The 15,539-nt window shown below is 38.3% G+C and overlaps 1 protein-coding gene across 9 annotated transcripts in view; it reads left to right on the top strand.

Moving 5' to 3' along the window:
• The window catches only part of GOLGA4 (golgin A4), a 79,034-nt gene extending 64,135 nt beyond the window's left edge, over positions 1–14,899 (top strand). For 6 of the 9 annotated variants that reach the window (XM_066190592.1, XM_066190606.1, XM_066190598.1 and 3 more), the window contains 7 exons: positions 5,870–5,890; positions 6,060–6,128; positions 6,735–6,810; positions 8,611–8,714; positions 10,391–10,477; positions 12,063–12,126; positions 14,190–14,899. In XM_066190592.1, the coding sequence (XP_066046689.1) occupies positions 5,870–5,890; positions 6,060–6,128; positions 6,735–6,810; positions 8,611–8,714; positions 10,391–10,477; positions 12,063–12,092 (387 nt within the window). In that variant the 3' untranslated portion in view covers positions 12,093–12,126; positions 14,190–14,899. Of the gene's footprint in view, positions 1–5,869; positions 5,891–6,059; positions 6,129–6,734; positions 6,811–8,610; positions 8,715–10,390; positions 10,478–10,834; positions 10,862–12,062; positions 12,127–14,189 lie in introns of those variants that run through there. The other 3 variants (XM_066190586.1, XM_066190569.1, XM_066190577.1) reach the window with 3 other exon arrangements.
• The last annotated feature ends 640 nt before the right edge of the window (positions 14,900–15,539 follow it).

Below are 15,539 nucleotides of genomic sequence, written 5' to 3'. Positions count from 1 at the left end.
TACTCATAGTCTTATATAATCCTATTATCTAGAGGAAGATTCTTAAAGAGATTCCTAACTTCTAAAACATAATTATGAAAAGTCTAAAGAGTACTTTTTCTGTAGGACTGCTTTGTTAACTGTTTCATTCCTAGTTTTTTATAGCAGTCTGCTATAAATACAGGCAGTCATTTAGTATTGTATTATACATGCATCTTCTGGATTACTGATATGACATGAAAGTTACATCAAATTTATATACCAGCAATGGTATTTCATGTATTCAGCTCAGAAGCAATACATCCCAACAAGGAGTAAATCAAGCAAAAATTCCAGGAGGCTTCCATGGATGAATAAGGACCTGCTGGGCAAACTCAGAGCAAATGAAAAAAAGACAACAAAAAAGCCTTTAGGAACTCGAAGCAAAGACAAGTGGCCTGAGAGTAATACAGGGAAATTGTACGCGAAGCAAGGGACAAAGTTAGGGAAGCCAAAGCCCAGTCAGAATTGTTCTGGCCAGGGAAATTAAGGCAAACAGGAAGGGCTTCTATACATGTGTTGCAAAAAAAAGAAAGACAAGGGATAATGTGGGCCCTCTTTGGAAGGAAAGGGGAAGGAAACGTATGGCTACCCTGGACAAAGAGAAGGCTGGGGTTCTCAATGACTTCTGTGCCTCTGTCTTCCATGCCACCTAAGCCAAGAAAGGCAGATGCAGGGAGTGGGAGGATGAAGACCCTGAGCCCACTTGTTATGGTTTGACACTGGCCAAACATCAGGCAGCCATTAAAGCCGCTCACTCATCCCCCCCTGCCACAGCTGGGCAGAGGAGAGAAAAATTTAATTAATGCTTCATGAGCTGAGATAAGGACTGGAAGAAGACACTCCAAGGGCAAAACAGGCTCAACTTAGAGGTACAAAGTGAATTTGTTACTAACAAAATCAGAAGAGGATAATGAGAAGTAAAATAAGGCCTTAAAAAAACCTTTTCTTCCCCCACCCCCTCCCTCCTTTTTCACTGACAACACGGGGAGACAGGGGGTGAGGGGTTTGGCCATTTCATCACCCTAAGTTTTCTTCTGCTGCTCAAGGAGAGGAGTCCTTCCCTGCTACACCATGGAGTCCTTTCTCATGGGAGACAGCTCTCCATGAACTTCTCCAGTGTTGTTCCAATCTCAAAAGCAGCAGTCCTGCCAAAACTGCTGACATGCGATACCCTCCCTTGAATAAGCAGTTCTCCCAAAACTCCTGCAGCATGGGTCCATGGGGTGCAGTCCTCCAAGGACAGGCTGCTTCAGCCTGGAAGCAGGGGCCCCATCTCTCCACCAGCTCTCCCACTGGATCACAGCCTCCTCCAGGCATCCACCCACTCTGGCATGGGCAGCTCCCCCACCATGAGCTGGGGGTGGATTTCTGCATCCCCTGTGGATCCCCATGGGCTGCAGGGGCACAGCTGCTTCACCGTGGTCTTCACCACAGCCTGCAGAGGAATCTCAGCTGCAGTGCCTGGAGCACCTCCTGACCCTTCTTCTCTATTATCTGGTGTCTCCGTGTTGTTTCCTTCACATGTTCTCCTCTCCTCCTCTTCTCTGGCTGGAATTAAAACTACACCACCACTTTGTTTTGATTTTCTTCTTAAATATGTTATCACAGAGGTGTTACCATCATCTCTCATTGGCCCAGCAGCATGTGCATCTTCAGAGCCATCAGCGATTGGCTCTGCTGGACAAGGTGGAAATTTCTAGCAGTTTCTCACAGAAACCACCTCTATGGCCCTACCACTACCAAAAACCAGGCTGAGCAAAACCAACACATCACTGTAATGAGAGGATCAGGTTCAAGACCATCTAAGGAACCTGAATGTGCACAAGTCATGGGACCCAGTGAGGTTCATCTGTGGGTCCTGAGGGAGCTGGCGATGAAGTCGCTGATCCACTATCTATCATTTTTGAAAAATTGTGTCAGTCTGGCGAAGTCCCTGATGACTGGAAAAAAAGGAAATACAACCCCAGTTTTTAAAAAGGGGAAACTGGAATATCAGTGAAACTAACAGACCAATCAGTCTCACCTCTGTGCTAGGTGAGATCATAGAGCAGATTCTACTGGAAACTATGCAAAGGTAGTTTTTTAAAAAAAAGAAAGAAGAGGTGATTGGTAACAACCAAAATGGTTTTACAAGGGGGAGATTATGCCTAACAAATTTGGTGACCTTCTATGATGGGGCTACAGTGTTGGTCGAAAGGGGCAGAGGAACTGACATTGTCTACCTGGACTTAAAGCAAAGCACTTCACACTCCTGCACAACATCCTTGTCTCCAGATTGGAGAGACAGGGATTTGATGGATGGACCACTTGGTGGATACAGAGCTGGATGGATGGCCACACACACACACAGAGTTTTGGTCAATTGTGCATTGTCCACATGGAGACCAGTTAAATGAAGAGGTTGCAATAGTGGTAAATAGAGTAGGATAGTCACCTCTTTTGACTGATGATGCTGTGTTTGATGCAGTCATGGGGTCAGTACTAGCTGGGGCTGATACTATTCTATGTCTTTGTCAGTGACATGGACAGTGAAACCTGTTAGTGCTGAGTGCACCCCTCAGCAAATTTATTGAAAACACCAAGCTCTTTGGTGGTTCAGTCAACATGATGGAGGGAAAGGGTCATACCATCCAGAGCAACCTCAACAGACTTGAGAAGTGGGCTGAAGTGAAGTTCAACAAAGCAAAGCGCATGAAGTTCAACAAAGCAAAGCACAAGGTCCTACACCTGGGTCACTGCAATCCCAGACACACCAATGGGTTGGGCAGAGAAGTGATTGAGAGCAGCCCTGCTAAGAAAGACCTGGGGGTGACGAGTGATGAAAAACTCATGAGCCAGCTGTGTGTGCTCACAGCCCAGACACCAAATTGAATCCTGAGCTGCATCACAGGGAATATAGCTAACAGGACAAAGGAAGTGATTCTGCCCCTCTACTCTGCTCATGTGTGATCCCCTTGGAGTACTGTACACAATTCTGGTGTCCTCAACGTAAGAAACTGCTGGAAGTGCTGGACCAAGATCAGAAGAGGGCCATGAATTTTCTAAGAGGACTGGATCACCTCCCCTGTGAACACAGGCTGTTCAGGTACAGCTGAGGCTGTTCAGCTTGGAGAACAGAAGGTTGCATGGAGACCACATCGCAAACTTCCCGTATCCGAGGCGTGCCTGCAGGGAAGCTGGAGAGGGACTTTTTATCAGGAGCTGTAGTGAAAGGACAAGGAACAATGGGTATAACTTCAAAGAGGTGGTATTTAGATTAGATGTTAGGAAGGAAATTTTCACTTTTAGGGTGATGAGACTGAACAGGTTGCCCAGGGATTTTGTGGAGTCCCAACCCTGACAGTGTTCAGTGTCAGGTTTTATAAGGCCTTGAGCAACCTGGTCTACTTGGGAGGTATCCCTGCCCATGGCAGGGAGTGTTGAGACTAGATGATCTTTAAGGTCCATTCCAACGTTTTAGCATTCTATGATTCCTCAGTTGTTCCCAAAAACTATCAGACAGATTGACAATGAGCTGTAAATATTTGAATATTGCAAATATTAAATTTCTAAAAGTGAATATAATAAAATAAGCATCTAATTTTGCCTGTGTCTAGAATATTGTCCACGGCTCTCCACTCCTTGGAGTTTCCATGGCAGACTTTGGAGAAACTCAAAGGAGTTCTTCCATCTCTGGCTGGTATAAACCAGTTCACAGAACTCCATCACTGATAAACAGCTTAGTTTTAAAGGATAAAGGAGGTTTCATTTCATTTGTGGGGGAAGAAGACCAGGTTGTGTGGTAGTGCTGGTACTTAGATACAGTTAAAGCATCCAGGTTCAAAGTAGTTGCAGAATAAAAATGCAGATTTTTTTTTTTCCTGAGTATATGTATGTGATTTCTCTAGAATGCAGGTATCAAACCTTTTTGAGTAATTTTGAGAATTCCAACTAAATTCAAATTTAGCAAATTGTTCACAAGCTTTCTTTTGCATAGCTGATTCAACTGAATGTAAAGGCCTTATTTGATATTATTCACAATGGTGATTTCATCTCAAAACAATATAACTTCTAATAGATGTGGAATGTGCATGTAATTCCTGGTGTATCTTCTGATCCAGTCAAAGCTCAAATATTTATACTGATGTAAATAGGCTTTCAATTCCTGTTTTATCAGTATTTCAGGATTTGATTCTTACTCTGACAAAATCTGTTCTGGGGTCAAGAGGTAGTTTTCTTTTGTCCTCCTTAGAGATTGAGTTCTTTTTAATTTTTATTCCTGTCTCATTTTGTCTGTTGCCTGTGCTTGGTATGTTTGTAGGAAACCAATTTTGCTTTTACCTGGTACAACAGTACATATTTGCCGCAGCTACAATAGCATATATAGGCAGCATTACAAAGCTATATGAGAAAATTAGACAAGGCCTGTGGAATTTGTCAACATACCTGAACAGAACTGTATAAATCCACATCTGGACTTTACAGTGCATTCAAATGGATTATATTTGCCATGGTATTTTTTGTCTCACTTGATTGCTTTTTTATTTTGTTGCTTTGTAACATTTTTCTATTTTGGTATTGGTTTTTTTTACCCTTCAGCACTAGTCAAACAGTTTGAAGTCTTCCATTGGCTAGATGCAACTTTTTGTGGTCAGCATTTTTTGTCTAAAATCAAACTCCCAAATCACAGAAGTTTGTCTTATAAAACTTTCTGTGCTGCTTGTTGTCAGACTAGACCAAACATTACACATAACATATCCACTTTGACATGAACGTACCCTAGATATTGGAACAGTATTTGTCTGACTGTGATAAAAATCGACAAATACTAACAACCTTAAGTGTTAATATTTGGAGGTAAAAATAGTGGAAAGTATCTCTTCATATGAGAAAATAAATATCTGAGGTTTTCAGAAGCAAGAATTTAACTTAATTTTAAGATCCTTAGAGGAATGATTTTCCCCTATTTTCTGTTTGTGAAATGTAGGAGACCCCACAGATCTTATCAACGTGAGATGGGGAATAAATCTCCTTTTTGACACAATTGCAAAGAGGCTTGGGAAGAAAAAAGTAATATTGACCCTGAGATCAGCTGAATTTGTTAGAGCATGATGCTAGTTATGTCAGAGTTGCAGGTATGATGCCTGCATGGGCCATTCACTTTAAAAGTTAGACTCTGTGCTCCTTGTGGTCCCTTCCAACTTGTAATATTCTGTGATTCTGTGAATATGTACTGTTTCTGTGTTAAGGTTTAGCCTACCTTAAAAAAAAATCACATATAAATTATTTGATGTTGACATGCTTATACAACCTTGAGTTATACCCATGACTACTGAAGCATTATTTTCCTTAGAGTTGAAACACTGAAAGATAGAAATTTCAGCTTAGACCTTTTTCTGTACTTCATAAACATCTTCACAAGATTTAGAGCTCCTGAAACTCTTTAACTGCAGCTATTTTCAGGTAAATGTTCACATTTTTAAAAGTAACTTGAAGAATTAGGAAAAACAAAATATATTCTGAATAGTATGAGTTGTAGTTAGGGTATCCTGTGATGTATTTCATACTCATTCAGTTATTAGTCATCTCCAATATGCATTTCATAAATATTTGGAAACCCTAGGTTCTTGAAGGTATATTTATGATGATTGTCTTATAGAATCAAATGAGGTAATTTAAATATTAGCTTTACATACTGTCAATACAAATAAATTAAACTATTTATGAGACGAGTTGTTATTAGTAATTTCAATTTTTGTTGTTCTCAATTAACATACTGTATCAGAACTAGATGATTAATATTTCTTTCTCCAGTACTTGATGTAGTATTTTTCATACATTTTAATCTAAATTTTTATTGTTGTTATAGGTCACAATAACAGAACTAAAGGTAAGTCTTACATGTTATTGATTTTCCTCTCTAATTCTTTACGTTGTGGAGTAGTTTTAAAGCTGAAATCCTGCTTATAAGTTTGTGTGTGTTAAAAGGAGAAATAGGTTTATTGCAAAGGTACCTATGATGTATTTTCGGCAACTTCCATATGTGACTGTCTTTTCAGGCCCAACTTGCACAGAAGACAACACTAGTCAATGATTCAAAGCTGAAGGAACAGGAATTGAAAGAGCAGGTAAGGGTGACGTTGAATAAGTAAGAAGTAGTCTTGTTTCATACTTCGTGTTTGCAGTATTAAAAGGTTTGGTCTTTTCAAGTGATGATGTGCTACATTTCCATACAAGGTACTATGAATATAATAGACAAAAAAATAGTTTTCACTCATACTTGCTCTCAGAAGATCTGTGTACTTTTCAAAGCATTCCTCTATACCCTGAGAATAAAAATATCACATATTTGTAATACTGGTTAGCAAAGCAATTGCACAGTGAAAAAGGGAACAGTGCATTTTATGAAATTCTGGATTTTTTTTCAAAACGAAAACTTTTTTGATGGTTTAGTACAATTTTTGTTGTATGCTTTTTTATTTGTGCTTATATATAAAATAGAAACATGAATATATAATATACGCATAACATCTGCTATAGATATTTTTATGTATATATACACATGTACAACATCAGGAAAATCTTTAATAACACAGTTTTTAATGTTTTCCTTCTTTAAAATGCAAATGTATTTTGCTTTTGTTAGAGATGGTATGTAGATGGAAACTGTTTCAGTTATGCTTATTTTATCTGCTAGTTAACACCGTTTATCTTGTCAACTGTTCTCTATTTAGATTCATGTACTGGAAGACCAGCTGAAACATTATGAGAAACATATGTATGTCACATCAGCTGGAACATCATATAGAGGTAAGTACACAGTTGTCATCACAAAAAAGTTTTTTGTTTGTTAGAAAGATACAGTTTGGTCCAGCAAATAAAATGACAGTCTTTTTAAAACACTTTCATAATACACTTATGACATCCTTGTTTTCTCTTGTCTCTTATAATAGAGTTGGTTTGTGATTTCAGATGACCAAATCCCACAGCGTTTTGTTTGATGTTTTCTTTTTTATGTCATCTAGTTAAAAGAGCCCTGTATCTAAGCTCTTTGCGGTGCAGGACCCAAGAGCATCCAGTAGACAGGGGCAGAGATGACCACATCTACAGCAGGGCACAGGCAGGGACAGGAGGTCCCAGGCTGAGCTGAGACACATCCCTTGGGCCCTTGGCAGGAGATGGTGGGGGTCCCAGGGGAAGCTGGTCCCAGCCACCCAAGGCCTGTTAGCAGTGCCAGGACCCAGAGAGAAGCAGACTTGCACTGCTCATATGCTGTCCTTAAGACAATGGTGGTTGGACACTTGGGAGTATGGGCTTACGGACTTTTTCTCTGGTGGTATACTGTTCCTCTCAGAGTCTTTTGACATAAGATAGAAAAATGCACAGGCTAGTGAACAGGTATTTCTCACTTCCAAAAGATTTGCAGCTGTTGAGTTGAGGAGTACATACTGCACGAGACTCATAGCTCAAGTATTGAGCCTTGCTAATATTAGAGTTGTGGGGTTTTGTCATCCTGTGCAGACCCATCTTAGCTGCATGATCTCAGAAGACTTTCAAAAACCATGTCACACCTGCTTTTTGCAAACTTGCGCAAATGGTCAAATTATCTCAGGATGATCTACATCTCTCATCCACTCAGAAGGTCCATGCTTCCTTCCCTCAAGGTGGCTGAGCCAATGATGGGAGATGGTTGTGGGTATTCATTGCCTTCCGCTAGTGCAGGGCTGGGAGGAAGTGTAATCAAGGATTTCCTCGGCATATACTGGTAGGGTGAGAAGCAGGAAGCATAACATAGCATACTTCAGCTGGAACAGACCAACATCAGTTTTGTAGTCCAGCTTCAGGGCTGTGTGACCACTTCAGGGCTGATGAAAAGGTAAAGTATGTTTTTAAGGGCACTGTCCAAATGCCTCTTCAACACTGACAAACATGAGGCATCAGCCACCTCTCCAAGAGGTCTGTTCCAGAGTTTGACACCCTCTTGGTAAAGAAATATTTCTTCACATCGAGTCTGAACTCTCCCTGATAGATGAAGGTTTCAACCATTTTCCATATGTCCTGGCACTGGGTAACAGCGAGAAGGGAGCAGCACCTGCCTATCAACATCTTCTCAGGAAGCTGTAGAGAGCACTGAGGTCACCCCTTAGCCTACCTCTCTCCAAATTAGACAAACCCAGACTGCTCAGCTGCTTTTCAGAGGACATGCCTGCCACCACCTTAACCAGTAGCAGATACCCTCTGGGTGTGTTCATGTACCTTCACATCCTTTTTAAATGGTGGGGACCTGAACTGCACACAGTACTCAAGGTGAGGCTGCACCAGTGCTAAATAGAATGGGATAATCACCTCTTTCGACCAACTGATGATGCTGTGTTTGATGCACTCCAGGATGAGGTTTGGCCTCTTGGCTGCCAAGGGTACATACACTGATGACTCCTGTTGCACCTCCTGCCAACCAGCACCCCCAAATGCCTTTCTGAAGGGCTGCAGTTACTCCATCCCAGGTGCAGAATACAGCATTTGTTCTTGTTTGATTTAATGCCATTAGTGAAACTTGGATTCAGATGAGTGACTCTCAGTATAAATATTCTTTTCTTTTTGTTTACACAGATGAAAACCGTCACCATACTGACGTTTCCCTGTTTGAGGAACCCACTGAGTTTGAATACTTGAGGAAAGTACTCTTTGAATATATGATGGGTCGTGAGACAAAGGTATGGAAATTCGTAAATGCTGACAGGTGATTCAGGTTAAAGTTTAACACCCTTGCTGTATAGATGTGAAGTACCATGTGTTTGTGATTTGTTATATGCTGTTTATTTCTGACACAGGATTCAATAGGCTTTCTCATTTTTTTTTCCAAAGAGACATGATCCATAACTTCAAAACTTCATCAGCCTGCCAAGATGAGTGGAGGGGGTATTCACATCTCTCACCACTATACCCATCAAGACAAAAACCTTTATGGGTAGATAAGGTTTTATCAACAGAAGTCCTGTTGTCAGTCAAACAATGTAAAATAAAAGCTGGTATGCACAATATTAGCAAAAGTGATCTTTTGATGTAATCTTGACACAAACATGTCAAGACATGGTAAGTAACAGTTGGATTAAGTAACAATTTGTTAGTAGCTGTGTTACCAGCTGAAGATGGTGAAATACCTCTTCAGTAGTTGCTTAAAGATGTTTCATATTATTCCCAAATCTGTATGCCTTATTAATTCACTCTTAAAAGTAGTGAAAAGCTGGACGTCTTGATTTCATCTGCTGGTTTTCTTTCAGTCATTAGATGTGTTGTTGGAGGACACTGAGCTTAGTGTCTGCTCTCATCAGGATTATATCATATAATCCTAATTTTATGGATATGTCTTGAGAACTGGTTTCATCCTGTTACACGGACTGGAAAACCGTGAACAGTGATGATGCGAATGATAAAACTTCTTAAAACAGTTTTAAGTATGATTGTAAAGTATTACTGTGCTTTCCACCACCGCCTCTAACACAGTTCTTGAGTTAAAAGATTGTAATTCATCTTCATTGTAATTCATCTTCTCAGTACAGATATTCCTTTCTCTCAATTTTCATCTTCCTGGCAAGAAGAGGCATTTTTTTAATCTAATTTTGTCTTGTAAGATCATTCTGGTGGATCTTCTCTGTGCATGATCCCCTTTTGTAGCGCAAATATGTATGCCTTGTCTCAAAGGTTATTCAGTAGTGTAATTCATGATATCTCTGGACATGCTTCCTTTTTTTTGAACAAAAGTTCAAAAGAGTCTGTGCAAATTATCTAGGATGTATTGCCAGTTATGCATCCTAGTAAATGGTACTGGAATGTGATAAAGACATTAATGAATGCACCAGTTGGTCTACAGTATTGGAGACATAAGAGAAATGTGGACGTTGATACGGATCTAAGGCTCAGGAATTTGTGTCATGACTTGTAATGTGTAACTTATCACATTCTTTGTGGACTGCTTGACCAAAGCGTGTATGTGTCTTTGTTGGGTGGTTTTACTGTCTTGCCCTCCAGTCCAACTTTATTATTTGCCTCTTGCTTGGCAGAATATCTGTAACAGGATTGACAGATTGCTTTTTCTAAGCATGCGCTTTATCTAGTATGCTGTCTTATTAATAGACTCTGTCATTTGAGCATAGATACTACAGAACTTAACATCACAGTATAGTAGCTGAAGTTTGTGACCATGTGCAAACATTGTTTTCATATAATTCATCATGCATATACAGTGTGAATCAAACAGTTATATCTTACTGATTCCACTGTTTTCTATTGACATTAATAAAATAGTATCCAGTATTATTAAATTAAATTAAAATATAGTAAAGCATTTTTGTGGATGTGGAATTATGTATGGTAATATGTATCTCTTTAGACAATGGCCAAGGTTATAACAACAGTGCTGAAGTTCCCAGCAGATCAGACTCAGAAGATACTAGAACGAGAAGATGCTCGACCAATGGTAAGTCTTGTAAATAAATCAAATTTATGCAAGAGGATTAGGTTTCAAGAATAAGGAATTAGAAACTTTTTTATGTCTTCTTTTCCCTGTGTCCACGTTCAAGTCTATACATTGTATCTGGAATCAACACTGTGATCCCTCTCTGTGGGTCACCTTAGTGAAATATTTAGGAATTAAAGTGAGAGGAAGAATTGCATTCTGTTTCTCTCACTGACCTTGCATATATATTTATTTACTGCTTGCAAATACAGAATAAATAAAAATATTAATAATTTTACATTTCACTTGAAATAGATACATTAAAGTCCTGTTGATTCACTGAAAAAAATTTAAAAAGTCTGTATTTTCATCTTGCAGTATCACATCTGAGGAAAGTGCTAAATACTTCCAACATTTTCCTGTACACTTAGTATGTTTGAGAGTCATACAATCTTAAATATTTTAAATACTTTTAGAAGATAAAATATTGATTATACTGCATCTCCAGTAAGTATCATGTATCCCAAGCATGATTTTTTTCTCTCTGACTTTAAAATAGAAAATTGAGACTTTGTTTTGTTTTGTTTTGGTAAGCCAGAATAATATTTAGGGAAGATTTTGGGAACAGAGAGATAGGCCTTGTTTTGCAGCCACTTCAGCTTTTTGATATTTAAACCTGTTCTTCCTACAACAGACATTCAGAACTTCTGATACAAAATGAAAATTTAATTTGAATTCATCCAACAAATTTTCATCCTTGGTATTAAATTTTGGCTAAAACACACAGTGGGGTTTGTTTGGGTTTTTTTGCAGGCTGCAAGTTCTTTGATCTGCTAAGGGTATTGAAAGAGTTCTTGGGTTTCACATAGCAGTCCCTTCTTGGCTTATATCTAGCCTATGAATTTTCTCCTTTCCAAATTGAGTTAAACATCTGATGGAAGCTCAAATATTAAGGCATATTATGACGGAAGAAGTATTTTTTCCTTCACTCTCAATGTTAGTATGTTTGTTTGCTGAAGCACGAATTATTCTGCAGATGAGTCTTCCATAATTCTGTTTAGAACTAAAAAGTTGGAGATGTCTTTATTAATTATTCTGTCAAGAAATATGCTTGGGGTTTTTTGGTTTTTATTTATTGGCTGACATGGCACTAATGTTTCTCCATACTTAATATTGGACTGATGCTGGTATATGAAAATACCCCATGTTTAGCTCTCAGGAGCAATGAAGTTATGAACTACAACATAAATGTGCATTTTAACATAAAGCTTTTAGTTTATTGCTAAAACATCTGTAAGTTTTAATGGGTAAATTATTAACTTACTGTGCTGCTAGAGTAAGTGTGTGGTACTATGTATCTGTAATTTATTTATATCCTCTTAGTGGGCATATATTCAACAAGTTTCTGAAAACTTGTAGCAGTTCCTGGTCAATAAGTATGTGCTAGATCAATGTAATCTTCAGTAATCTGGCTTTTACTACGTAGTTATTGTGATCTAACTGCAGCAATCTCATCCATAGATGTCCACAGAGTTCTTATTTGTTAACACTACATAAGGCTATCAACAAAATAGTCCAATAAGCTCTTCTCTTCCTGGCTTTGTAGTTTGCCTCACCTCGCAGTGGTATCTTTTGAATATGCCACCAGTCTGTGCTTAGCTAGCGTGTGGGTGAGTGAAGTCTAATACATTCTCGGTTTATGTAAAATGAAAGCTATATTATGCAATTAATGATTCTTCTGCTTTCTTTTCTTGCCTGCTTTCCTTTGTTAAAAAACAAATTTTGGTTGTATATCTGTATGATAATTTTTGTTCTCCTCTTAATCATGTTTTGCTTTACAAAGCTGAGTTTGAAAATGGTAAATATTGATTGAAAATCAAACTTTTTGATTGACCCTAACCTTAACCATAACTTCAAATGTTGATTGAGTCACAAAAATCTCAGTAGTAGTAATAAAATAAGATTTTAAATCAATTAATATGTAATATTGAATTTTATTACAGTTGGCTTTGTTTTGTATTTATTCATTTTCTCAGTTCCTTTTTTGAATAGGCAAATAAATCAGATTTGTGGGAAACATGCTTTACTGCTTGAAATGAATTACTGCATCTTGTAAATATGAAAATGAATTATCTTTAAAAAGATTGATGAATATTCTCTGTGGAGGGATTAGTAATAATTGCGTTTAAACATCAGTACCTTTCTGAATCACAGCTTTGGTTTGATATCAAGAGAAGCTAAAGCAGAGAGATGGCAGAGAACAATTAGGGGAGCTTTATGCTCTCAGTTTGTATCTTTCTTCAGGTTTTATTAAGCTACTTCAATTATGAATTTGCAATGCTAATTGTACCTTTGCAAGAACGGAACAGCTGATGTAGGCCTGAAGATGCAGGTTGTGTCAGACTAGCCTAGCTAAACAAGCAACACACAAGCAATAGCTGGTTCAGAGAGGACTGGGATATGGAAGTACAGAGAAAAAACTTCCTGCACTGGCTGATAAAGATTATAATTTGAGTCACAAGTGTTGTATGATATTTAATAAACTCTGCAGATTAATTCTATAGGATATGGTGGGTTCAGCTTTTTTTTCCTTCTTTGCAACTGGAAAGCTTTGCACAGTTGCCAAGAGTTGATTCAGTGCATGTGAAGCAGTTGCTCTCTCTTGGCTGAAATGCAGTTGTTGGCCTGCATCACTGCTGGAGCAAAATTAATTAAGCTATTGCCATTGCCGGTTACCACAGTGCAGTTGACAGGTTATCTTCCTCTCCTGCAGTCATGCAAACACAACCTTCAGCACAAAATAATACCTATTCCAAAGGAAAAAAATTGTTTCTCTAACAGTCACGGTTTCTACTTCACATTCTTTTCCATCTTTGAATGCAATAGTGAATGCACTTTATTGCACTTAAAATGCAGTAGAGTTTGGACTGTTTGCCAACAGCCTTCATCAGTTGTGACAAAATCAGCAGCTGTTTTCTCTAACCCTTGTTGAAAAGAGTTGATTGTTGATACTGATGGAACAAAGTCATTTACAACACTATTGCAGAACTGGTTGCAGAAAGTATGTTTGAAACTTACATTCCTGTTATGCTGTCTGTAATGTTGGTGTAAAAAAATTCAGGTGTTCTGAGTTGCCTTTGAAACATACCACAGAAAGGCTTGTTGATATTGACCTTAATCTTAATGTCAGAAATAATTGGTTACACTTTCACAACATCAGCTAATGTAAATGTAACCTGTTCAGACTTCATTATTCAATTGTAGCTGCCTACTTCATCTCAAGTATTTTTGTCTCATATTCTTGCATGTATATAACTTAGAAGTTAAGAGGATGCTGACTTCATTGTGAAGGCAAGTGATATTTTCCTGTAACGAGGCTATTTGCTAGGTCCAATATATTGCATCATCATTTCAATTTTGATGATAAGCCTTATGCAAGAGAGTCCAACTTTGTTTTTCTTTGGATTAATATGCAGTAATGTGGTAGACTATTTCCAGTGAGACTGCTGGCTGTTTTGCTACACCTTATTTTGTTTTCATCAGTTTCTCGACTGTTTTGCAGGTCCTGGAATGGAATTGCTTGCTCAATTAATTTGGCAGTTTGACTTATTTGAAATTCTTCTGTCTCCTAATTATATTAATAAACAATGCAATTATTTTAATATTAAGAGCCTCTAAGTTGTTCTCAAAGATGTAACATTTAATAATTTCTTTTAACTTTCCATTCTCCTAGTTGTGGCTACGACCATCTTGAAGATTTTGTGATGAGAATGTCTCATGACATTGCTGCTTAGAAATATGTTTCTATCTCTGTTGCCCCTTGAGAAGGGACAAGAAGAAAAGCCATTTTTCAAGGTCACAAACAGAACAGCAAGAACCAAAACGCAGCACCAGCTTTGGACTGTGAATATAATAAAAACTGCCTTGGCAGAAATGCTCATCAGGGGTTTTTTGGTTATTGCTCTTCTATTGAATACTGTCTTCTATTTTGTGTTAGAGGTTATTTTTTTGAAGGAGAGAAAAGACTTTATCCTAGGAAAGAATTGCCTGCAACTGTATCTCTATACGGGTTTTACTGGGTGGTTTTTTTTAAAGTTGAAATAATTTATTTTTTTTTAATTGAATTGTGCAATACATTTTGGATGGATAGCAATCGAGATGATTTTTCTGATGAACTAGGCACTCTTGTTGACTATTCTCTCCTGATTTGATCTTGATTGTTTACTAGATGGTCACTTCTATATGCTTTTGCCTACAATAAATCCAGATTGCAGTACCTCGTTTGTTTACTCCTAGCTTTTGTACTTACATTTTCTGGAGAAAAGGTGTGTTCCTGTAAATTGTAAATAGTTACTACATAACTGTATTGTATGCTGATCAGTGACTGTTGACAGCACTAATATGAATAGAGCTGAGATGAAATAAAGTTTATTTACTGTATAATTTTGGAACATCTTTGGTGTGATTTTTCTTTTAAAGGACACACCAGTTTTGTTTTTACTCCTGTTGGAGACATGGTTAGCTGAGATATTTCCAAGCTGAAATCACTCTCATAAGAACAACTATATAAGTATATTAAACTGTAAGAAGTCAGTGGAGACATTCAAGTTTCCAAGGGGTCACAACCTGTGAAACAGATACATGGTGGGCTGAAAACCTAGCATGAGAATGTAGCAAATAGAGAAGCTTGAAGTTCTAAATTATCATAGAATCACAATCTGGTTTGGGTTTGAAGGGACCTTAAGGATCATCTAGTTCCAACGCCCCTGCCATGAGCAGGGATACCTTTCACTAGACCAGGTTGCTCAGAGCCCTCTCCAGCCTGGCCTTGGACACTTTCAGGGATGGGACATGTGCAGCTTTTCTGGCCAACCTGTTCCAGTGCCTCACCATGCTCACAGTAATGAGTTTCTTCCTAACATCTAATCTAAATCTCTCCTCTTTCAGTTTAGAACCATTCTCCTTTTCCTATCACTATCTGCCTGTGTAAAAACTTGTTCTGAAAGGCTGCAATGAGGTCTTCTTGTAGCCTTTTCTTCTCCAGACTAACAGCCCCAACTCTTTCAGCATGCCTTCATAGCAG

Source organism: Chamaea fasciata, unplaced genomic scaffold (genome assembly GCF_029207755.1).
Source record: "Chamaea fasciata isolate MVZ Bird 193981 ecotype frontalis unplaced genomic scaffold, bChaFas1.0.hap1 SCAF_1, whole genome shotgun sequence".
NCBI lineage: Eukaryota > Metazoa > Chordata > Aves > Passeriformes > Sylviidae > Chamaea > Chamaea fasciata.
The sequence above is the reverse complement of the archived record's forward strand: the minus strand, read 5'-3'. Positions and strand labels throughout refer to the sequence as shown.